The sequence below is a fragment of the Talpa occidentalis genome, unplaced genomic scaffold, assembly GCF_014898055.3.
Source record: "Talpa occidentalis isolate TD23 unplaced genomic scaffold, MPIMG_talOcc4v2.1 talOcc4.13, whole genome shotgun sequence".
In the NCBI taxonomy this organism is placed as follows: domain Eukaryota; kingdom Metazoa; phylum Chordata; class Mammalia; order Eulipotyphla; family Talpidae; genus Talpa; species Talpa occidentalis.
The window spans coordinates 36,425,825-36,452,059 of record NW_023601322.1 but is presented as its reverse complement, the minus strand read 5'-3'; the positions used below and the strand labels follow the sequence as shown (position 1 = coordinate 36,452,059).

The 26,235-nt window shown below is 43.3% G+C and overlaps 1 protein-coding gene across 1 annotated transcript in view; it reads right to left on the bottom strand.

The window, feature by feature from the left end:
• KCTD1 (potassium channel tetramerization domain containing 1) overlaps positions 1–25,755 on the bottom strand; it is a 93,041-nt gene extending 67,286 nt beyond the window's left edge. The window contains 4 exon segments of the mRNA XM_037508708.2: positions 23,642–23,968; positions 23,971–23,987; positions 23,990–25,021; positions 25,024–25,755. Coding sequence (XP_037364605.1) covers positions 23,642–23,968; positions 23,971–23,987; positions 23,990–25,021; positions 25,024–25,456 — 1,809 coding nt within the window. The 5' untranslated portion in view covers positions 25,457–25,755.
• Between the last annotated feature and the right edge of the window lie 480 nt (positions 25,756–26,235).

Here is a 26,235-nt window from a genome sequence, read left to right as displayed (position 1 = left end):
TTTGGAAATAGGGTCACTGCAGATGTAACTAGTTAAGCTGAGGTCCTACTGGAGGTAAAGTGGGTCCGAAGCCAGTATGACTGTGTCCTTATAAAAAGGGGGAACTTCGACAGAGACAAGCACAAGGGAGAACGCCGTGTGAACATGAATGCAGATACCAGCTGCAGGAATGCCAAAACAGCCAACCAGAAGCTGGACGAGAAGCCTGAGCAGACTGTCCCTCACAGGCTGCAGGAGAACCCAAAACGCTGGCACCTTGGCCTTTGCCTCTGCTTCCAGAAGTATGTGACAATAAATTTATTTTAGCCATTTAGTTGGGGGTACTTTGTTGTGGCTGCCCTAGGAAACTAATACAAATAGGCTACCTCCCCCCAACCCCCAGTTACATTAGGTTTGGACACTTCAGTCAACTATAATTTCCTCAAGTTCAATCAAATCGAGATTTGATTGAACTTGATTACCTAACTGTGAGACGGAGTCTACCGAGCTGCTGAACAGCAAATCTGCGTGGAGCTCATGAACTAACAATGAAAGTATTTTCTGGCCAATTACTATAAGCCAGGCACTGTGCCAAGTGTTTTATGAGAAGCAGCTCATTAATCTCTGCAATCATCACAAAGTAAGAATAACACCATTTTCAGATAGAGAAGCTGAGGTATAGGGATGTGATGTAGTTTGACCAAATCACAAAGAAAGTTAAGTGGTTGAGACCTAAAGTTGATTTCAAGCATCTCCCATAGTGCCAATTCTACTACTGCAGGAATCTGAAGATAGTATTGGTGGCTGAGACCCATGTTTGTCATTTTTGGAATTTTTGCGTTTGAGATAGTACAAATAAACTTACAAAGATGCACTTCTAAAAAGTTGCTTAAGTTACATATTTTTTTTCCCTAGCGATATTGTAGACTTGTTTTCCAAGGCATTATGAGAAATAGCAGTGCTAGATATTACCAGGCAGGGGAAGTTGGCAAATTAACGATCAGATAAATTTGGGAAGCACTGAGTTAAACAGATTTCCTTATACAGGGTTTCCAGGATGATGGCATTGTTCCTCAAACTCTCTTGACCCAAACCCTCTATTAGAGGACCAATGCTTCTTTTCACTTACTTTGGGAAAATTTATTTTCTGCATGAATTTTCATGGGACTTGGCTACTACCGGATGCAATTTTTACACCTATAAAATGTGGATAACAATTAAATTTTTTGTTGTCTCAAAGGGCCATTATAGGTTGAAATCTGAAAAACCCGAGGCAAGCCTTGGATAGCTTTATGAAAATCCTACCAGTTTTTGAGTTTGGAAAACTCAACATAGTTTTTGAGTTTGGAAAAATAGTGATAGGAGCCTCCCATGACCTCCTGCTGCTTCTCTTTTACTAATTTAAGAAAAGTTTCTAGTAGCTTGGAAAAAAAGCAACACAGAAGAATAAAGATTCAGGCTTAGATGTGCAAACTCTGGCTGGTGCCATTCAGAACCATCCTTGGCCACAGGCCCTGAGCACTAGGAAGCCCAGCCAATACCAGTGAGGTGCTGTGCAGAGGACAGACGGGAACTGACCAGGGCTGGAGGGCTTCAGGAGTGGCCCTGGACACTGTGGGGTAGCAAGGTGTTACCCTGGGAGTTTCTCAACTGCTATCTCAGTGACTTCTTTTTTTTTTTTTTTTAAGATTTATTTATTTATGCATACAAGAACTGGGGTACAGGCCAGAGGTGGGGGATTGGTGAGAGGATTTACCAGAGACAGGGTGGGGAACAGAACAGGCAGATCAACTGAAATACACTGCTGAGGGGAGTGGCGGGCGAGACAGGAGAGGTCTGCTGCACCATGTGGGTAGCTCCCTGGCTGGCCGGGGATCAACTCATGCTGCCGTGGCTATGGAGAGCTTCATAGGCTACATCTTAACCCCTTGCGCCACCAGGGAGGCCCCTATCTCAGTGACTTCTAATGTAGCCACTGCCGCTAAGGATGTGGATCCAGATGTTAGACCCTGCCTGCTTCCCAGCTGGGACAAAGATGCCAGCCCCAAGGGGACAGGCTCCCAGGACCACAGCCACCATGAATCCTGGGCCACACTTGCCTGCTGGGGGTGCCAAAACAAAAGACTCCAGAAGATTCCCCTATAGTATGCAAAACAAGAATATTCAGGGCCCCGTTCTATTTCTAAAACATCCTGTGTCTACAGATAGCATTAGCTCAATTTAACTGCACATGATTTTTATTTTTCCCTTTAGCAATGATCTTATTATTGATGTGAGCCCCCAAATTCACTCATGTTCAGGAATCAATATCCCTATAACATTATTCCATCTTCTTTCTATATTGTCTTATATTTTTCTAAACCTCTGAACAGCTGCCATATAGAACATTTAAGAAAGATCTACCTCTCAAAAATCATATGGGATGCATGCAATGCATTTGAATATACATAAGAAATGTCTGAATCCAGAAGAATTCATAAGAAAATTTAAGTGACTGTCTCTAGGGAGGAAAATGGGAACTAGAAGTCACAAGTAGGAGGCAAACTCCTTTTTTATGGTATATTTAAAATTTTTTAACATGTATATGTGTTAAAATAAAACATTTTTTTAAATTAAAAAATCTAAAGGCACAAAACTACATATGCCTTTCTAGAGTTATCTGTCAATGCCACAACTTTCAGCCCTGCTCCAACAAAATGTGTTGATTTCATTATTTTATGTACTGCCTGGACACACTCAACCCAACAAGGTCCTGTGGAAAGAATGCTGAGTATCAAGAGTTCATTTCCCTTAAAAAACAAACAAACAAAAACAAACAAAAAACCCCAATAAACAACCCTCTCCTAGAAAACCCAGCCAATACCAGCCACCAGTCTCTAGAGCCTTCCTTGAGTGAATCCCGCAAAGAGCACTATCATTCAGATACCAGCTTTTAAAATCATGGTTTACTTCTCACATGTAATTCTCTCTCTCTCTCTGAGTGAGGACTTTCTAGAGCACTGAGTGGTCTGGGGGAGGGCAAGGCTAGCTAACTGGTGCTTGGTGCATCAAGCACTAGGTATAACATAGACACCCCTCCCACCCCACCAGACTCCACCCCTCCCACTCCCCCCACCAGGGAGGCAGGGTGCTAGTTAACATCTCTAAGGTAGTCAGCAGATGAGGCAACCTGTTTAAACACATGCTCTGGCCAACTGCACTCTGCTTCATTTCTGGGGTGAATCCCGGCATGTGATGACTCTGTAAGCCAGGGTTCATAACTCCCCTTGGCCTCCTGTGAGGTCCAATTGACTGTCCTCTTTCCCTTCTTTGCAACCCAGAGATAAACTTAACTTGCTATTTCACAAAACTTTTGCAAAGGTTATTTCCTCTGCCAGAACTTCTTCCTAGGGCGCCCCTTTGTACCTGTGAAATTGCTTCCCTGAAGGCCTCTAAACCCCAATAATCACCTTCCTTGGCCCCTGATTTTTATTTTATGTAGAACACTTACTACAATGTGATCGTTTCCTGATATCTGCTTTCCCTTTTTGTTTGTCTCTCACATGTCCTAGAAAATAAGCTCAGAGAGAACAGGGCCCTTGTCAGTCTGCAGTCGGTGGGCACTGTCCTTGGCAGATATGCAAATAATTTAGGTATCTCTAATCCCCAACTGGGGGTGAGACCCTCAGCTTATAAAATTCTGGAGGTCGGATCCCCTCCAGCTTTTCTCTGGGTGGAAAACAAACAAAAGAATCCAAGGATGAATAAATCTGTGAGTTAGTTGCATGTGAAAAGATATCAGCAAAGAAATGGCTCTTCCTGGACATTTCTGGATACCAGGGAGCCACTGAAGGAGGGAGTCAGTGCCTTGCATCACATTCCTGCGTTTCAATTCACGAACCTCAGGAAATCTGGGGGGGGGTCCCTTCCAGGTCCATGAGACAGTGGTCCAGACCCATACTCCCCAACAGTGGAACAGGTTTCCTACAGATGTGCAGGGTCATTTTAGGTGGTACTATTTCTAAATAGTTATGTGTTTTAGTAAGTATTAGACAATACACCAAGCACAATGAACCTGTGATTTTGTGGCTACTCTCACTTGTGCTGAGTATAGATAATCAGCAGAGAAGTACTAGATAAATATGAACACTGAGAAAATGAGAAAAGAGCAAAGCCATCACAAGGATCCGAAAAGGGGTTCCAGATCCCTCCCCAACCCTCCTCAGGTATCCAGATGGAGGTTGGAAACCAAGGAGCTGCTGGGTCAAGACTTGGTATAGGACCTTGTTGGTTCAGTGTATCTAGGCAGTACATAGAATAATGAAATCAACACATTTTGTTGGAGCAGGGCTGAAAGTTGTGGCTCTGACAGATAACTCTGGAAAGGCATATGTAGTTTTGTGCCTTTAGATTTTTTTAGGCCACCACTCCTGGTGGCCTAGGAGTTAAGGTTCAGCACTATCACCATGACAGCCTGAGTTTGATCCCCATCTAGGGGGCTACCCACATGGCACAGCAGACCTCTCCTGTCTCACCAGCTGCTCCCCTCAGCAGTGTGTTTCAGTCAATCTGCCTGTTCTGCTCCACACTCTGTCTCTGGTGAATCCTCTCACCAGGCCTCCTCCCAACCCCCCACCTCTGGCCTGCACCACAGTTCTTCTATGTAAAAATAAATAAACAAAATCTTTTAAAAAAGACTTGGTAATGAAGATCACTTTGTGTAGATAAAGAAACTTAATAGTAAGGGAGGCTCTGCCCTCAAGAATTGGTATATCCCTACACTTTTGGGGATTTTTTTTCACCAACAATTTTCAAATCACAGGATTTAAAATTACCAGTTTCCCTAGGCTTAAAGCAGCATATTTTCTATGATGAGTAAACAGCAGAGCTCCAGTGACGATGCCTTAATCCTTTCATTCCCAAACAACCTTTCTCTGTCTTTCAAGGTACCTACTGTGAACACTGTTGTCGGTATCTTTAAAAATACACGGCTTCTCCTCTTTGCCCATTAGGACTAGATCTGTTCAGTAACATTGGGGCGGCAAGGAACACCCCCTCAGATGACTGCCCTGCAGCAATCTGTGAGGCTAAGGTCAAGGCAGTCCTGTCTGCTCTCTCCACAGTTCCTCCAAAGGAGGAAGGAAAAAAAGCTTCTGTTGAAATGTTGACTATAGAGAGTTTAAAGGGGGGAGGAGGTGGCTGGAAATGCTTAGAGAGAGAAGGAAGCTGGAATTAGATATCTTATTGCTTTGAAGTCATAATTCCAGGTCAGTGACTGAATTTTTCTTTTGTGTACAAAAGCACCCAAACTAAAACAAAGCTATTATTAAGGCCCTATCAAGATCTTCAGAGAGGTGAAACTTAAAAACAGTTTTTTATGTTTACAAGGAAGAAGATTACTGCAAACAAATAGGGAAGGATGACTGGCAGAGCACAGATTTTTAGGGTACACTTTATGATCGTAGGAGGGTGAATGCATGTCATTGTACAAAAACTCATGAACTTACAACATCAAACATGAACTCTAATGTTAATTAAGGAGTCTGGGTGCTAAGAAATTGTCACTGTGGGGTACTGTAACAATGTACACTCTGATGCCCGATGCTGATCTTGAGGGAGGCTGTGCCTGCTTGTGGGGGGCATTCTATTTTCTAGTCAATTTTGCCTTGAACCTAAAACTCCTCTAAAAATAATACAGTGTATTAAGAAAAAACTTGCTTGATTGCAATGGTTGTAAATCATTTTTTAAGATTGTAATTTTTTCCCCAGAAAATGCCATCAAATAGAAGACTTATCCCTTTATGAGTATCTACTTTACTCAGACCCAACTGAAACTGAAATCCAGAATTCTCTCTGCATACATGCATGACACTTACATACTGTCAATGTGACATTAGTTAAGAGCCTATCTGAAATCCAAGAAACTCAAGACTCAGCAGAGAATACAACTCCTCCGCTCAATCCCTGGTCTGAAAAAGACTTTCCAAGAGTGTTCCTATTTTATCTGGCTTTTCTTTCAATCAAGTGGACCCCTACCTTGAACTTGATCTTCCACTTGTCAATGACATAATTAAACTACATAAGATAGTCACTGTTCTTGTTCTTTCTCCTAAATAAGGAGGACTCTGGTGAAGAAGAAGATTCTTTAAGAGGGGAGCTGGAATCCTTTCTGAGTAGGAATCCAGACTCTCCCAGGAGCACAGTGGGCCAGAAGGCAAGACAGGCTACTGGAGGCAAGGCCACAGCATTCCTGTTCTGAGCTGTCAGTCTTTCCTTTCCGTGATTTTAGAAAAGTACATTAAAAATGAATAAAGCAATCTACAGCTGGTCATTCCACCCACTGCCAAGATCCTGTCACCCCTCCATCAGTCTTGCTCTCTTTGACTCCTTCCATCAGCATGGAACATCTTAAAAATCTACAGAATACAGAGCCCCTCAATCCCCCCAAAAAACAAAAACAAACAAAAAGAAAACACCACCTTCTCTCTAATTTCACCCACTGCTCTTTTCTCCTGGACAGACAATCCCCAAAGAAGCCTCACCTGCTCCCCTTTCTTACCTCATAGCTCCTTCACCCACTCCAGTGTGGCTTCTGCCCATCACCCCACAAAACTGCTCCTATGAAAATGATGTACTAGTGGTCTCTGGAGAAGTCAGAGGACACACACAGATGTCTTGTCTTACTTGAAATCTCAGCTGTGTTAATAAAATTCACCACTCCCTTTGGTCCTGAAACATTATACTCCACAAGTTCTCCTCCCCCTTGGTGGTTCCAAGCCCTGCCTCCAAATATTCTAGTTTGTTGGGGCCCCCTTCTCTTTTCCCATTATGATTTCTTTCTAAGCACACTAAGTCACTCCAAGTAGCTTCAACTATCATCTATAAACTGGTGAACGTTCAGTTTTTATTCCCAAGTCCAAACTATTACAAACCTGTTTACCTACCTCTTCAACATATATTTCTACTTGTTTGTCCCAAAGCCTCTCAAATTCAATGGTTCCAAAGCAGAACTCGCCATATTTCCCCAGGGCACCTTGCCCTCTGCCCCCTATTTCAATATGTAGCACAACAGGCTGCCCTGTCCATTGCCTGAACTCATCCTGCCTCCTCAATATTAACCCCCATGCCCTGGGGGTTCTACCTCCCAAATATCTCAGAAGCATCTACTATTTCTCTCTACCTCTACCACAACTGTCTTAGTTCTTAAACACAATCACCTCTTCCTGTCCTCCAGTTCCTCTGCAATCCATGGTACATATCTCAACTGAAGAAAATTACTCAAAAACAAAAAAGCAAGTTGGGTCTTAGATCCTGTCCTCTTCTGCTTAAAACTCTCCCATAATTATCCACACCATCAGATGAAGTTTGAAACCTTTAACATGGCCTAGACATAAGGTCCTCACAAAATTTGTAGTTTTCACTCTCACCAATTCTCCTTCACTATGTGCAAAGCCCATAGTGAAGACTCTCAGTTCTCGAATGTTCTGAAATGCTCTATGTTCTTTCCTATCACAGGGTCTTTGCCCATGTACTTCCTGCTATCTACTATGTCTCTCACATCAAAATCCTTCCTCCATGCTTTGTTTTCTTTTCATCCCCTTGAAGTTAAATCAAAGAATAAAGTCTAAGGGAGAGTAAAGACCAAGAGAAATAGACCAGTAGAAAGAAGTGCTTGGCAGTGCAAGAAACTATCACTAAAACAAAGACGCCATACTGAATGGGAGGAAATATTTGCATACCACAAAAATGACAAGGGCTGATATCTAAGATCTATATAGAACTCAACAACTCAACAACAAAGAAAAAAATAACCCAATAAAAAAATTGGCAGAAGAGCTAAACAGGCATTTTTCCAAAGACTTACAGATGGCCAACAGGCATACGAAAAAAATGCTTACCATAATTTATTATCAGGGAAATAGAAATTAAAACCATAATGAGATACCACCTCAAACAGATGAGAATAGCCCATATCAAAAAGACCAGAAGCAACAAGTGTTGGTGAGTCTTTGGAAAGGAAGGCGCTCTCATACACTGTTGGTAGGAATGTAGACTGGTACAGCCCCTAGGGAAAACATCCTGGGGGTGGTTCTCAAAATATCAAAAATGGATCAACTATATGATCCAGCAATTCCACTCCTAGTTATCTACCCAAAGAATGAAAAAACACTAATTTGAAGAAATCTATACACTGTGTTCATTGCAACTCTACTCACAACAGCCAAGTTATGAAAACCATCAAAGTGCCAAAAGACAGATGTGCGGATTAGGAAGATGTGGTACATATACATGATGGAATACTATTCAGTCATAAAAAAGATAAAATCTTGCCATTTGTGACATGTATGGAACTAGCGAGCACCTATTCTAAGTGAAGTAACACAGAAAGAGAAAGACAAATACCAGATGGTGTCATTTATATGTGGAATATAGAGAGAAACAAAACAATAAAACTAAACCAATAACAAATCTTAAAATATGACTGTAGACTTGAGGTTACCAAAGGGCCGAAGTGGGGCATGGGAGAACAAAGTGGGGAGGAAGCTCGATGGACTATGTGGGGGGCTATGGCTGTCTTGGTGGTGAGTGTGGGGTGGTGGCAACACTTGAAAGGGGTGATCCTAAATCTCTAAATCATATACAGTGTTGTAAACCAATGTTACCACAATTTAAAAAAAGAAAATAAATATATCATTTTACAATTTAATATTCACATTAAAAAAGAAAAGAAAAAGTTGCAGGAAGAAGGAAAAACAAACAGGTAGCTTTATGTCATTTAATCAACGGCACTTGCCCTCTCAGACCATATTCTTCAAATTAAAAAAGAAATTAACTTAAGGCGTTTGTTCCTAAACCAGAACAGACATAAATTCCCAAACAGTATTAAACAATTTTGAGTACTGATTTTATTTTCTATAGCAGTGAATAATCAAATTTCAAAGAGGAAAATGGGATTAGTAACAATAGTCATTGTTTTCTAACAGAGGATTTAATGTCTTAATATTAATAAAATTAATGCTAGGAAAGTGAGAAGAGGCGAAATAACAACCATAAAAACCCAACAGAGAATCCTGGCCTGACAGAACTAGACAGACAAGAAAAAAGAACTCTTTCCTACACCCAAACTATAATACCGACTCCCTAAAGTTGGAGCTTCCTCTCAGAGAATCCCCAGTTGTGTACAGTCAATCTACAATTTGAACAAATACTAAAATCAAATGTGTATCTTTACAAAAGGGTTTCTCGTAGTTGTTATGAGGTTGCAGGATAACCAGAGAAAAGGCAGAGAGGAAATGAGGTCTATGGGGAAGGGAGAAAAGGAAAGCAGATGAGTGGCACAGGCAGAGAGGTACAGCACATAAAAGGCTGAAGGTCCATCTTGGTCCTGCTCTCCCTCATGCCCAGCCAGACCCACACCTCTCTTCCCACAGCACTGCTGTCACTGCCATCGCATTTTTAACTTGCTTGATTTATCTGGGTGGAAGTGATTCCCATTGTGTACTAAGATTGCAAGAGAAGAGAACAAATTAATTTTGGAAAGCATCAGTAGAAAATCTGACTTACTTTTCAGGGGCTCTGAACCCTTCAGTGGACAGCACAATGCTGGACACACAGTAGGTGTGCAACAAATATTTAAGGTGCTTGTTTGTTTTTTCCTTTCTGTGCTATTGGGGGAGCTTTTTATTTCTAAAGAAATGAAGAATTAACCTGCATTTTTTCTAATGTGGACTAAATAGATCATTTCTGCCCAAGGCTAGGAGGGCAAAGACTATAAATTAACCTGAAAGTGTGAACATAAAGTATTTTTACTCATTTTTACAAATACTTTTGAGCACCGCGCCTAACACTGCACAAAGTACTGGGAATAGGGCAGTGAGCAAAAGAGGCCAGGTTCTAGATATAGACCTTAGTTAATGGATAGAATGAATAAAATTCATGAAAATAATAATTTTTTGCACTTAAAAATATTCAAGCTTTTTTTGGAAGAGCTACTCTGAATACAAGAAATAAAGGATAACATAATCCCAAATCAACAGAAAATTTCAACCACATGCTAAAATACATTAAATCGGATAAATTAGTTTATATATTACATTAAGTCAAATATTGTAAAAAAAAAACATATACATAGATAGATACACACACACATTATATATAGATAGATACACATACATTCCTAAAACATATAAATCACAACCAGAAATGGCAACAGATACTACATGGATACCAAGGTATGTATCATTTTAAATAGCCTGAACAGATACTGGAATTCACATCAAGGACAAATGAGTGCTCTAAAGGAGAATTTCCTTCCATGTCTTCAGACTGCAATCTCTAATTTACAAGCACTTGTAAAAATTTGCAAAAAAAATTTGATTTGCAGACATTTTTGCCAGAATAGAATCACAGGTTTTCAGACTGCAAAGGATGTGTAAAGGTCACCTGGCCTGTTATTCCTAACAGCTGTGTCATTGAGAAGGGCTTCTTAGCAACTCTCCTGCCCACCTGTGAGTACTCAGGTGGCTGTCTTTTTTCTCCTTTTCTTTTAAAAGGTAAGAGAAGAGGGAGGGATGGACTCTCTCTCTCTCTCTCTCTCTCTTCTTGTAAATTGGTTTAGGTGACTGAGCCTGATTAACATCCAGTAAGGTTAGAATACAGTTTAGCTTTAACCAGCAGCTACAAAGCTGATCTCTCATTTTGAAATACTAATCTCACAATTCTTAAGTATCACAACTTGGACTAAGTGTTTCACAAACAAGTGCCTACCTATGTTAATATTTTCCTTTGATTCCATCAGTGACACTTAAGCGGCTGGCTTTTACAGGAGCAGGGAGAAAAGTACAGATTTTCGGGCAGAGAACCCATGTGTAGGGAGAGGAAACAGACTTCAGCAACTCAAGCAGCATTTGAGAGGGTGGCAGAACCACGTCCGGGATAAGAATCAACCTAAACAAGTCTAAACAGATGCAGTCACACTGTAATGCTTACAGATAACCTAACAAGTGAAGGAGGGGGTTTTGTCAGCCAGGAAAAAGATCCCAGGAGTCTATGAATCTGATCAATTTCCAACTCTCAGGCAAGATTCTGCTACTCAGTCTCTCTGGATCTCTGTTTACTTGCCTTAACAAACAAGTCAAGGAGATCAGATGTGTTATCCACTCTGAGTTCTTAAGAATGGAAGTAAATGAACACCTACTCCATACGGTTTACCCATCCCTCCCCTAATATTAAATTAGGGAAACTCATTGAGCAGTGACCGCTTTTATCTCAAAGAGTGAATCCTGCTAGTCTCAGGCATGATCTGCTGTGGGCTCACAGTCTCAGGCATGATTATGTTAGCATAAGTGGTCGGTGTGTGTGGCCTGCTTCATGTGGGTGAGAGCTGAATGAGAGAGGAGGGGACAAGCACATCAGGAGGACGGGCCTGCAGTCACGCAGCTATTTCAATAGACAGCTTTTCTTTATGGGGTTGTCAGTGATGAATACATAATAGGTGCTCAATAAATACTCACTGAATGAATGAACGAGAGCCCTGGGCTATAGTCCCATGTTTGCCATTTCCCAACTGTACTTTCCTGGGGCAAGCTACCTAATCTCTCATAGCCTACAAGATTGTCATGAGGATTAGGTAGAATAATGTACACTGAGTATTTACAGTAACATATTGCACAGCTATGTTAGCTACGGGATTGATCATGGTGCAAATTCTTCAGGAATGAGATGTGTAGCTCTGATACCAAGCAAAGCCTTGAAGGCTATTAATTTAGTTGCAGTTCATACTTAATGGTGCAGATAATGTTTACTGACTTCATCTCTAAACAAGTTAGTGTAAACTGAATGAAGACTAAACTGTGAATTAATGATTTATGTCAGTTGAGCAAGTACATTATTTGTCAAGTAGGAAAAGAGTTGAGAATGACATAACCTCTCAAATTAATACTTTAACACAGAGTGCCACTGTTCTATGCAATATTCTGCCAAAATTTTTCGTATTCTTTATTGTATCTAGATGAGGTCTTTTCTGATTGTAAAGTAGTCATGAGAATGTTTTAAAAACTATTATTAAAAAAAAAGAACCTGCAATTTATCCTCTGGTCATAGTATTGTTTAAAGATGAAAGTTTAGAAGACACTATACAATTATTTATTCCAGGGGCCTCCCCTGGTGGCGCAGGCAGTTGAGCGTGGCACTGTGAAGCTGTCCGCAGCCTCTGCAGGGCCGGTTCGATCCTGGCTGGCCGGCAAGACTCCCACATGGTGCGGCAGACCTCTCCTGTCTGGCCCGCTGCTCCCCTCAGCAGTGTATTTCAGTCAGTCTGCCTGTTCGGTTCCCCACTCTGTCTCTGGTGAATCCTTTCAACCTCCCGCACCTCTGGCCTGTTGTACCCTGGTTCTTGTATGCATGAATAAATAAATCTTTAAACAAAAAAAAAAAACAGAAATTTATTCCAACAAATTTAGAATATGTGTACTGGTATCACTACATTCTAATGAAAATCATGAAGAGATTGCTTTGTGTTTATAAATTTGATGTGATTTTTTCAATCCTTGTCTTTTCAGCTAAAACTCCTTTATAGTCCCCTCTATTTTCCTCTAGACTGTTAATAAAACACTGTTATTGGGCCTCCCCTGGTGGCGCAGGCGGATGAGCGCCATGCTGTGAAGCTGTCCACAGCCTCTATAGTGCCAGTTCGATGCCGGCCGGCCGGTGAGGGTCCCACATGGGGTGCCAGACCTCACCTGTCACGCCCGCTGCTTCACTCAGCAGTGTATTTCGTCAGTCTGCCTGTTCTGTTCCCCGTTCTGTCTCTGGTGAATCCTCTCACCCTCCCATATATCTGGCCTTTACCCCGGTTCTTGTATAAATAAATCTTTAAAAAAAAGTTATTTATTGAGCACTTATTATGAGTGTTTACTTAAAATATATATCACCATTATCACTATGTAGCAAATGAGAAACTAAGTGACTTGCCTAAGACCATTCAGGTTTGTTAGTCACTTAAATTTAACTTGGTCTAGTTAGAACTTTGGTAAGTCTAATTAGAATGATAGGTAATGTTACTTTTATTCCCAACTTCCTATAAGGTTGGAGGTACCTGAGCTACTTACCTCCCCTTTTCTTTTTGTTCTCCGTTCCCCCCCACCCCCCTATCACCAGAATGTCCTTTCTTTCTCCCTTGTGTTATCTGTCGTCATTAACAAAAGGGCTACATATTTGTGGCTGTCTCTTCCCAGGAATGTTCTTGCAGTAAGAAGTCAGGTGACCCTAGGAAAGCAGACTCTGTTGTGCCTGCCATCTTGGCTGGCCAAGCAGTGCCTGCCAAGAGCAGCAGCGAGCACAGCCTCCATGGGCAGGCTTGTCATCCCCTGCCAAGAGGTAAACCCTTGTCCCATAAAGTGCCCCAGTATCATTAAACATTTTCTATTTGTCAGGCACTTAATAGCCATTTTTATTGGTTCTTTTTACTAGTCATAACTCTGCATCAGAACTGTGTTCACTTTTTCTTTTAATTAAGTGCTCTGAAGAAAGAGGAAAAGACTGAAGGCCTTGGGAAGCAAGTTAGGGAACAAGAACCACGCGGAGCCCCAGCGCCCATGGGAGTAGTCAGCACTCGACCTCTGCAGAGGGATCCACCGGAGTTCAATGTTGTATGAATATCTCCCAATTAATGTACTGTACCTTCCAGCCACTGACGGCTGGAGTGTGTGCTGATACTTGAAGAATGGGCCATTCAATTTCACCCTGATTCACACTGTTCTTATTTTCCTGAAACTCCAAAAGCAAAAAATCATCCACCTATATACTGTGCACCAGTGTCCTTTTTTAAATGCCTAGCGGCACAACTTTTATAACTTAAGCTGTAGCTACAAAATATGCCTTGCCCAAGAGGTCTGGACCTAGGGCTAGAATTGGAAATTTAACGGTGCTCCTCAGTTGCTACGTGAACTTGACAAATTGCTTAACCTCTTTGAGGATCAGTTTTCCTCACCTGTAGAATGGGGATAATCACAGGTCTTATCCTCCCCCTTCAGCTTGCCTGCATGCAGTCTCACAGGGTTTATCCCAATTAGGGTTTATTTTTCCAGAGACTTGCCTGCCTCCTCCATGAGGTTGTGATTCCTCCAAGGACTAGCATTTTATCTGTGTCCCTAGTGCATACCTAACCCAGTACTTGACATTGGGAAGAGCCTCACCCCGCTCCCTTACAATGAAATCACATACAGAAAAGCATTATTCACATGTGCCTGCGTAAGCAAACACTCATAGTAGGTCCCACAGCCTGAGATGTGAAATAACTAATGCTAGGTATCATACTGGGCTTCCAGCAATCAGAAGAGTTGGTATTAAAATGTAAACTGTGACCCAATACCACATCTCACTATGTATCAGACCCTCTAAAGGTTCACCCAGCTGCTAATCCACATATTTTGAGGTTGTATAGTTTTGCAATAACTCCAGGAAATTCAAAACTGGTATTGCGTTGTGTTGGGACAACTGAATAGTAGATAAAGGCTTTCCCAAGAGGTCTCAATGTTACAGCAAAGAAAAGGCTTAAATCTTTGACAAGGCAGTCTTTTATTTTTTCATATTCTCCTTACACTTTTAAGGTTTAAATGTTCAGTTTTTCAGTCTGGTCAGGACACCTTCACCTTCAGTTTCATTTTTTAAACAGTAACGCACACTATCTACGCTTGAGGGTTGACATGTGAACAGTCACCACATGAGACCAGACCCTCTTCTTCCACCCTCTCCAAGTAGCCTTCCTTTTGAGTTCATCTAGCTATTCCATTGTAATTTCTCCATATCTTCTATTTCTAAGTTATTTATTATCTCCAAAGACTTGCACATAGTACGTGCTCAATAAATGCTTTTATTCATAAATCCTATTTTCAGTACTATTCTGTACAGCAAGTTCCTTCACCTGGACTTTTCTTAGATCACCCCTTATATCTGGAGGTGTTTCTAAAACACATCACTTGAGTCTAGTTATATGACGATACAGGGTCTGTGATGCTATGCTCCTCTTAAGTTAAAACAATAAGTAGCTTGAGAAACGCACCTACTGAACATATGAATGAACACCAAATCGAGAGGGAGAAAATAAAATTAACATAATTAGTCTTCTAATATACGTGTTACAATTTTATTTAGGTCTACATGTTTCTATAGCAGTATGTTTTTGAATTGCTACCTCAATCTACCAAGAAATAAACATTCTGCAAGCATTTTTTTTTCTGGAGTTAAAAAATCAATGAGATATTTGTTCAGATGGTATAAAATTAGTAACTAAAATCTACTTGCAGTTTTGTCAGAAAAAAGCCACAAAATAGAAACCAACATTCCAGATAAGTTGGCTTAATAAAATCAATGAAATTATTAACTACAGGTATTCTTAATAGAATTAGTGAAATTATAAAAGCCCACAAACATCCTATAAGGACTATGGTGGCTGTAAATATCTGGAGGGCAGACTGAATTAGAGGTAATAAATCCCTGCATCATCATAAAGATATTTACATCTTCTAAAAAATTACAGTTCAATTATGTATTAGGGAAATGCAAATACTCTGTATCACAGGATGTAGCCATATACAGATCCTGCTTGTAGAAATGGAAAGTTACTGCTTTAAGGATCTTTGTAATATTTTTAAAGTGTTTGAAGAAGGGGATCAATACTATGACGGCTCCCCTAATCCCAAACCATTCTAAATAAAATTTCATCGCTTGAAAAGTTGCTGATCTCATTCTAAGCCAACCACTGTGAATTTGCTGGCATTTGGGTAATAATTAAGTCCATCCTGTATCTCCCTGCGACTCCCTTTAACACTTTCCCAAGATTCTATAAGAGAAATGGAAAGGGTCTGCAGAACACACCTACGGAGGAGTGCAGACAAATCCCACCTGTACCACGGCATATGCAAATCTTAAAAACAGAGGGGAGAAAACAGGCTTTGGGGTAGAGCATCCATATGGATGGGCTTTTCGGAGAACAGAAAGAGGGAGGAGGGTGAGTGACAGCACAAGAGGCATCTGGAGATTTCCCATCTAGCAGATCAGACAAGTGCTACTGCCAAGTCTAGGGATGAGCCAAAGCAGCATCAGAAGCAGAGAGCCCTCACACAGCACCTGGGCAAGCCTGAGGGCTGAACCTTGGACTTCATCAACAACAGCAGTTTTTCAAATTAAAACATTCTATGCTAAAATAATAAAGTGACAGAAAATGTCCACAGAGTACCCACGCTTTAAGCACTTTTCTCGTAGTCACTCACTTAATTCTGATAACCCTAGCAGGTAGGTATTACCATCACCCCCATGCGACAGGAAAAAATGGAAGCCCAGGGAGATTCCTCCTGCACATCTGGCCTGTACCCCAGTTCTTGTATAAAAATAAATAAATCTTTAAAAAAAAAAAAAGAAAGCACCTATGGTAGTGATATGAATCTAATGTTATTTCATCCTTCTCTCTACTGGATTCTTTTATTTAAATAATTAATAAGAATTTTGGAGTCAACATACCATGCATTTTAAAAACAGACTTTGGAACCAGATAGGCCCAGATTCAAATGTGGGATAGTTACTCATCAAGTGTTAGACCTTAAGCAAGTCAGTCAACATTTTAATCTTAGCTCCTCCTTTGTAAAGTGGAAATAATAACTTCTTGAAGGGCTCATCTGAGGTTTAAATAAAACACCACATAGACCATTCTCCTCAAGATGTTCTACACATATAGATTGCCTGGCATTCTTGTTAAAATGCAGGTCCTAGATCAGGGGGACAAGTGGAGAGATTCTTTATTTCCAACAAGTTCCCCTGTGATGCTGAGACTGGACCTTTAACCTTTTGGTAGTTATTACTAATGATTCTACTCTGCTTCGCAACTACAGAACCCGAGGTTGTGACATCAAATAACAGGGAACCCTGTGTGTGTCTGAGGACTGCAGCCTAGTAAAAGGGCCTCAGGGGCCCCACACTCCCTTCACTCATTCCTGTCTGGATCTGGTCCAGTGGTCTACTAGCTGACCCAGAACTGCTAGAAAGCTAGGAACGGTGAAATAACTCACATTTCTAAATGACGTTCCTTAAAAGCTACATGGCAAAAACCACGGCAAGTCTAGGTATCCAAACCAATCAATCCACATGCTCAAGAAACTTGTCTTAAATACTCATTTCTCGCACAACTATAACAAAATGGAGCATGTAGTTTTTCTCCTGTATCAACTTTATACAATGTGTGTATTTATACCTATATGAACATATTATCTATGAACATTTTTGTCTACACAGAGGGAGAGGGAGAAAAATCTACAATCATTAAATCAGACCATATATAGCATACTTAGCAGCTTGGTCCTTGGTATGTGATGCAAAGCGCCCAAGTGGAAACTGGGGCTATAAATAATAGTTCCCTTTTTCTGTTAAGAGAAGAACAGAAGAACAGAGATTGAATGGGGAGACACCTGGCTGAAGTGGGGACAAGGCGTAAAACTAGAAACGGATGATTACAAACTTCCAAACTCATTTTGACATTCTAATTTGGTAACTGAATTACTTCTAAAGGAAGTGACATTTATCTCTGTCATCTTTCAGCATTCCTTTCTGAATTCCTCTCCATCCCCCCCAAAGCTTCCAAACTAACACTCTCTTAAATCTGTCAACCCTTTCAGGTAGCACATTTTTTTTTTTTTTTTAACCTCCTTCCTCAAATGCCCATCTTCTAGGGCTGGTCGGCAGGGTGATCAGCGGAAAGCAGTAATTCAAGGTACGGGTAAGTGCAGATACTCCCAGGAAAGGCTTGTATTGTGATACAGGTGGAGATGTAGTGGGCAGTGAGAGCAGGCTGGTGCGGTGAGAATAACTGAGCTGCTTCTTAAGTTTTCCTTCAAGGTCTCCACTAGTTTCTTATTTCCTAAGGTTATATAAATGAATTCAACATGGGAGGCCTTTCTCATTTCCAAACCACTCTTCCACACTTTTGGGACATCCCTGCACCCCAAATACTAAAGACAACCAAACTCGTCCAAGCTCATTGCTTGGAGAGCCAGCAAGAGTGTTTGAAATCACTAAATGCAAATGACAAATCTCAGCATGTAGTGGGATTCCAGAAAAAAAAAAAAAAAAAAGGAAATTCCCACTGGGGTTCCCAAAGCAGTTCCAAAATACACTGCTATGATGAAACTCCAATTAAAGCTCAGATACTCTAGATTTGGGATCTGGTAAGATATTTCCTCCTTCCATATTTTGAAAATGCTGTTACCCAAGAATTGGACAAAGTTCAGGCTATTAGGTGAATAATATTAAAGATATCAGCCACTAATGAAAGCATTGAACAGAAGGACATTGAGAATTACTGAAAACCTAAATCACATCTAATTAGAACAGACTCCTGCAGTACCAGTGGACAGGCTAGTGTCTAGATTATGACCATGGCCATTAGGTCATGCAACCTGACATGCAAGTTTAATCTCACTCCAGAGCCCTTGCTTAAGAAGAGACACTAAATGGCTGACATTCTCCTTTATGTCTAGATCGTAAAGCTCATTCTCTGTTGTAACACTCTACAGCATTCAGAGTCAACCCTCTCTTGCCGGAGAACAGCAGGCAAAGACAAACTTACAAATCTGAAGACCTGCAAACAGTCCAAAACTCTACGGAACGTACAACTTTAAACGTTCATCTGTTTCTACTGTGATGTCTGTGGGATAATGCAGAGAACGGTTTCAGTTTTATTAACCTACCCAACCTTTGTAACCCCTACTGAGGGTGAGAATAGAGCTGTTTTTCTGGGCAGCACTTAGGTAGGAAGAGACTCAAGTAACAATGGCTGAACTGAATTCAGCATCTTTGGAACACCACCAGTGTTAAATGAGCAAGTAAGGCACTGCGGTATTTCCCAGATCCTAAAGCTGTTTTCTTTCATTTAGTTTATTGATGTCAATCAATATTTCTTTTGGACCAATTAATTCCCATTCCCCTACTCCCTTATCTAAATTCTATGAAGAAGTTTTTAAAAAGGAATCTTGACTAACTGGTATAACACAATGAATGTTCAAGCAACAGAAGTAAAATTTAAGTTCTAGGATAAGACAAACAGAAGATTACTAGTTTATATGTTTGGTCTTAAGGTTTTCAACATAGGTAACTACACAGTAACTACTATATGAATTTTGCTTCTGAAATGACAGTGAAGATGCCAAAATGCCCGGCCTGGGGGCACAAGAGGTTGAGTCTCAGCACTATGAAGTCATCAGCAGCCACAGTGGCATGAGTTCAATCCCTGGCCAGGGAGCTACCCACATGGCACAGCAGACCTCTCCTGTCTCAACTGCTGCTCTCTTTAGCAGTGTATCTCAGTAGATCTGCCTATTCTGCTCCCCACTCTGTCTCTGGTGAATCCTCTCACCCCCTGCACCTCTGGCCTACACCCCAGCTCTTGTATGTATAATGCATCTTTAAAAAAAAAAATGCCAAAAGGTAGCTTAAAACTGAACATTTTATTAAATAACTGAAGCAGGGATTTGACTGGCTTAAGCCATGGTGAGAACCTGCACTAACAATCCTATTAGAAAAATGGGTTCCTCTAGCTTGAAATCTATTTGCAATGACAAGAGAATGGTCTGTAGGTGATATCTGTCAGGGGAGCCATAATTTGAAATCAGAGTGATACAAAGATTTAAGTTTTAGATGTAGGGGACCAACTGCTCTGTTTGGCAACAAAAACTTCTTTCTCTATTTCCTGGATCGGATTAAATAGTGAGCTGACATACATGTGGGCTTATATCATTTTAAAATAGTCCACCTGAGTACTGGTGTACTAATGCAATATTAACGCGCAAAGTAAAAATTTCTTTCCTAAAATGATTGTTGCAAAACAGAGTACATTACCTTTTAACTTTATTTTGATCTAGTTTTAATAGTTAATGAGGCCAAATCTTGCCAATGAGACTACTGGCCAAGTGGAAAATGGATTAATTTATAAAGATTCTTGGTACAAAAGCTAAAATAGTAAATCTGCAGTAATTGTTTCCTGAATGAATGAAAAAGTTACATACTTATGTTAATGACATTTAGTTTCTCCACCAATGTGAACTTTCCATAAAGGAGAGCAAACATTCCTGCAGTAGAAAAAAGAATGTAACCACAAACTAACATTAAAAATCAGGAAAATATCCATTTTAAACAAGGAAGTTACTTCTAATAGTTCCAGATAACCATTGCAAAAAAGTCTCAAAAGTTGTTTAAAAAAAAAAAAAAAAGAGCATCCTTCCATTTAGTCTTCAAATTCAAAAGCTTTGGCGATTATTTCAGCAACATATAACATGCATGCCTTTTCTAGTAAGAAGATAGAATAGTCTTCCCTTCCCACACTACAGCACCTGAATGGAAAATTGGCTCTCTGGTGCTGTGTTAACATTTGGCTTCTCCTCAGATGCAAGGTCATGAATGTCTGTGTGAGCCCCATAAAAAGGCTGCTCCAATTTTCACCTTCAAAACTGGAAAGGGGTACTATGGCCCCTAGTGAAGACAATGAAATAGAAACAGTTGATATGCACCACTGACCCAGAATCTTCCCACTCACAGATCTCCCACTTACAGAATTCCTTGAAAGTGTAACCAGAAATATCCAAGTTAGGGTCAAATAAGTGCAAATAAAGATACCTTTGTCACAAGCTAAACGCATTTTGGGGAGCTAATTTTCACATTTTTGTTTGTTGTTGGAGAGAGACCACCACAGTTTCTAAAACCTTTAGCCACAATATCATGAGATTTAGAATGTAAACTCTTATTAGTATAATTTTTTCTATAAATGATAGTCACCAATCTCTATCATCCTTTTAAACTGAAGCATTTTCTCAGAGGCAGGTAAAATGTATTCTCATTCAAAGAGAACAGCTATGAAGATATGAGATAAGGTGCTGAATCTTAAAATATACCATAATCTCTCCCTGGGAGCTGGGATCATCTGTACCAAGAATTGTATCATCTGAGAGCACAGCAGCTATGTGATGGAAAAGGAAGCCCCCAACTACCCTTCACTTTGAAATTCAAAGAATTAAAGAGTGAATCAGATAAAGTAACTGTCAACCACTACAACCCTCTCCTTCCCCCAAACATTAAAGAATTTTTACATGAGTAAAAATCAAAATTCCATAACCTTTGTGAATGTGTGAGGACATTCATTTTTTTAACCAGACCCATAAATGACCCACTTATTAATGCCCTCAAAAAGCAAAGAGAGTAAATGCATTTAAACAGACTCTTCATTTTTTGAGAAACTTACAACGCTAAAAGTCAATCAAATATCCGGGTGTGACCATGTCATCGGGAAGTCTAGGATAATATCGCCAACGGTGGAGTTCAGTGCCACAACACTTGATGAGGTCAAGTCAGTGTGAAAGTTAGAGAGCCTATGTTTACAATTAAGTAATAATGACCGAGGCTCGAGGTACACAGGGCATTTCCTGGGGAAATGACCAGCCAGAGGAGTTGATGACCTAAAGCAATGCTCTGGGCCAGTAACCCCAGTTGGCCATAAATCCCCAGGAAATGCGCTGGACCTCAATCATTACTGTGATTTTAATCAATACAGGGGAAATAAATTCAATATCAGTTTTCTACCTAAACTAAACATCCATTTCATACTTAGAATGCTCCAATTTCAGAAAAGTGAGCTCTCCAGGAGTTACTAAAGAGTACCATTAAACTGCTGAACGGTGATATAAAGAAGTGTAACTCTAATAGAAGTGAAGAGCTGATTAGTTAATATGTGCAAAAAGAACAACTTTTGTAGTGTTTTAACTGCAAAACTGTTCAGCAAAAATAATGTTTGAAAGCCACAGTAATAACCAACTCATGGCCACAAAAATCTGTATTGAACTTGGGAGTTATCAGACAATAAAGAATCAATATTCAGGTTTATAGATTTATCTCCCTTAGTTAAAATAAAAGACATTGAAAGATTGCATTCCTTAGAACAAAACAAAACCAACTAAACACCCTTCTCCCCCTCCCCCCAATGCTTTGTAGATCTTGACTCATGATTCTAGGACTCTGGGGTCATGAAACCAGCACCAAGATAAGAGCAGTCAAATCGTTTCATTATTATTCCAAGCAGATACATACTTTAATAAACTCTCTTAGGCTTTTAACTCTTAATAAATCAGAAGCAGCTCACAAGAAGGACATTTTGAGGGTTTTGACGTTACCAGAAGACTGTGAACATCGATTTCTGCTTTCACAGAAAAAGCAAACCCAAATTCTCCAAAGAGAAAGAATTCTCCTGTCCATCCTTCAAATTCCTTAAAACAACCTCCTGGCCTGTCAGAAACGCACGCCGCACACTGGAAGTACAGAGAGACACAGAGCCTACAGGTCCTGTGTATTTTAGAGAACTCTTAGTGTTTATATTACCATTCAGAGCCCCTTTCTCAGTTGGCCTTGAGGCTTGCTGATTAGTTGGCAAACGTTTGAAAGGGTCAGTTTGTCTAGAACTGGAATTTCCACTTTGGAATTTCCACCTTCCACAGAGGTACCTGACATCTGTTCCTGAAGGGCCTGCACTACACCTCCTGACTTAAAGTGGAAATTCCTACTTCTGCTTCGTGTCAGGGAGGTCAAAGCTGTAAAACCTCCAGTGGCTATTCCTGCCTACAGAATTAGAGTTCAGTCCCCAAAGACATCTGGTTACTGGTTCCTGCAGAAGAGTATCCAAAAAATGAGTATGACTTTAACAATATGCACACACTCCTCTAGGAAAAGTAAGACAAGACGTAGCCACCAGAGTTGCCAATAAGGGCCCAGAATTCAACTTAGAATTTAGCCGTTTTAGTGTCGACACAGCTCCCTTATCTTTCATGAGGACTCTGAAGCCCAGAGAGAGGCACGGATTTGCCCAAGGTGGGTGCGCTCCTAGGCTAGCACCCTTACATAGAATTCTTTCCACCCTGCTGTTCTGTTGTCTTAATTATCTATCCTCCTAAGTCTTCTCTGCTCTCTACAGGGTGAGTTCCATGGGCTAGAGACACACAGGAGTGTCTCAGTAACATGCTGGATACCAGAGGCCGGGGTGCCCGGACCGGAGTGCAGATACTGCATTTTCATGTGCATAACAACTTTAACAAGTGATTTTAGTTTAAGGAAACTCACTTAAGTTTCAACTATACATTACAGTATAACTTGGCACTCAACTGCCAGCCTCTCTACTCCCCACCCCCTTACAGGAAGTGGGATTGGCATGTTTTCTTTTTAATAATGTATAACTTTTTCTACCTTTATAAGTTAGGGCGAACCTATAAGAGTATTTTAATGGTTGCTTTAATCAAATATATTTTAAGTAACAGCTTCCATGATGCGTAGTACAGTAATCCTACTCTCTTTGTCTCATAAAATTCATGCATTCAAATGGAGAGAGGCTGCAGAGAGGTGAACTTTTGTTCTGCGAGCTTTGAAGTTTTTAGTGTGACCGCGAAGCAGTGATTGGTCAGGTAGCTGGCCCTCTCAAACCGTTTAAAGTGAGGTGTAAAGTTTCCTGAAAAGCACCAAGAGAGTTAAGGGTGAAATCAAATCCGCTTCAGCATATTTGCTACTTTTCAAAACTTCCCCCCAACCCAGACCTGCATTAGCACAAGTTAGTCCCCAAGTGCCACCAGAGAAACATTTCATGCATAGAGTTTGGTTTGGTTACCTGGGTGGGGGAAACAATAGCAGGTGAAACTACTGTGGGAGAATTGGTGCTTCTGTGCCCATTGGCTTCTGGCAGAAGAGGCAGGGGGTCGTGTTTCACGGAAACCACCACCACCGCATCCACAGGCTCCGAGGGGCGGATACAAAGTCGTTTGGGGGAAGAAGGGCCGCAGATTTCCCCCGGCCCGAACACCGACTCGTACAGGGCGCGCTTGGGCGCAGCCTCGGATTTCACGTCGGGCCCGACCTGGCTGTCTTTGGGGAGGATATAGGTGTTCCCCAACGAGGGTGGCTGGGGGCGGTGGTGGTGGGAGGGATGGGTTGGGCGGGGTGGTGGGAGTGGTGCGGGCCGCCCCGTTCAGAGCTTCGGAGTAGCAGCCCTGAGGGGCAGGCGAGCCCAGTTTGGTGCCAATGCCCGCGATGCTGTTGAGCGTGGCGATGGAGACGGCGCCGATGCAGTGGTTGGTGTAGGTCTTGGAGAGCTTGGCCGCCTTGGAGAGCATCTGCATCCTGGTGCCCAGCAAGTTCTTGCCGATGGCTTTGTTCTCGTACCAGGTTACATCGCCCTCGCTGCAGTGGTCCCGGGGCCGCTGGAAGAACGCCTTGCAGAGGGGGTTGCGCTTCGACAGGTACTTGACGAAGCTGGCGTAGGGGCAGAACTCGGTGCCCGTCTCGTACATGCGGGGCAAGTTCTCCTCGTCGCTGCTCTCGGCGCGCTTCTTGCTCCACGACGACGAGCGCGACTTGTGGTAGGGCCCGAGGGACTTAAAGTAGACGAACTTGCGGCCGTCCTCGTCCATCGCCAGCCCAAAGGAGTCCTCCTCCAGCTCGCGCTGGTTCTCTCGGCCGCGCGTACAGAAGTACATGCACGTCTCGAACCAGACCTTGTTGAGCAGCCCGAAGGGCGTGTTGGTGCTGAAGACGCTGGAAGTGTAGAGCTTGCGCAGGTCGGCGCGCGTGATGGCTTGTTTCTGCACCACCGGCCCCGCGCCCTGCTCCTCGAGCTTGCGGATGACCGCGGCCAGCGTCAGGTTGGCGCTGCGCAGCTCGGGGTCCTTGGTGAGGTCGAGCGTGCGGCAGTACGGGGGCTCGTTGAGGTAGCGGTTGAGGGAGCTGCGGATGCTGATGAGCGACGACTTGCTGTAGAGCTGGCCGCTCTTGGAGCGGGCCTCGGCGTAGAAGGAGCGCAGCACGCGGCACAGCGCCCCCTTGTCCATGGTCTCGAAGTCGGGGCTCTGCGCCTTCTCGCTCAGGTACTCCCGGAAGATGCGCACGGCGTAGCGGGTGGCCAGCCGGGTGTTCTCGCTCAGCCGGGCCCGCTCGGGGCGCTGCAGCACGTCGGGGTCCAGCTCGGCGCTGTCCCCCGGCGCCCCGCAGCGGGCCGGGGCGCCAGCAGTCGCGGCGGCGCCTCGGGCTCCAGCGCGGCGCTCTGGTCCATATTGATCATATGGACCGGCTCGGGCTCCAGCTCCTCCCCGGCCGAGTCCTCGGGCTCCAGGGGCTCGTCCCAGTCCAGCCCCATCTCCTCCTCCTCCTCGTCCTCCTCCTCGTCCTCCCCCAGCCCCCCGCCGCCGTCCTCCTCCTCCTCGTCCTCGTCCCCCGTTATCTGCACCTCCTGGATCTCGTCCTCCTCCTCGTCCTCCTCCTCCTCCTCCTCGCCCGCGCTGCAGTAGTGCGGGCGGCCGTGGAGGCGGCGGCCGCGGCCCCCCGCACTTCGCTCGCCCTCGCCCCGCTCCCCATTGTTCTCCGCGGCCGCGGCGCCGGCGCTGCCGCCCGCGCTGGTGTTACAGTCCCCGCTGCCAGGCATTCTCGCCATATTGCCGTCTCTCTGCCAGTCCTCGGGCAGGGCGCATGCGCTATATTGGACCGCAGCGCTGAGAGCTTTTGTGTTTAATGACCTTCAGCTACCGGGAGGCAAAGCCGGGCTCTTAAAGGAGCCGCGCTCCAATTGTCAGCTCGGAGCGCAGCTCCGGAGGGGCCGCGGCGCGCGGGGCTCGGAGGGGAGGAGAGGCGGGGGCAAGGTAGGCTGGGAGCGGGGAGCGGCGGGCCCTATTCCCCGTCTGTCCCACTCCCCACTCCCAGGGAAACTTTGAAGGAGGCAGGGCAGGGGAGGGAGAGCTGTCGGGGGGGGGGGGGGGGCGAAACACTCCCAACTTACCCTCTGGCGGAGTGGCGCGCGGGCCCGGGCGGGAGAGAGGGAGGGCCGGCGGGAGGGCGGGGCGGTCTCGCTTCTCTAAGTAATGCCCGAGGAGCGGTGCCCCTTCCACCGCCCCCTCATTGCCCCCCGGAGCCGGGGTTCGGGGCGGCGGCTGCGCCGGGCGGGCCGCGGAGCTGCTGCTGGAAGCCCGGTGGGGCCGCCCGGAGCGGAGTGGAGCCAGCAGGTTAATGAGCAGGGTGGAGGAGGCACGGCGAGGCCCCGCACCCTCTCTGCGCCCGCGGCCAGGGCGCAGCGGGCGAGGCTTGGGAGCGGGATGGGCTGGCGGCGGCGGCTCCCCCACCTACTTGCTGGCGGCGAGGCGCGGGGGCCTGGGCCAGCCGCACGGCTCCCAGCTCCCTTTCCGACTCTTGCAAAGGAGCGAAACACGCCCCACGCCA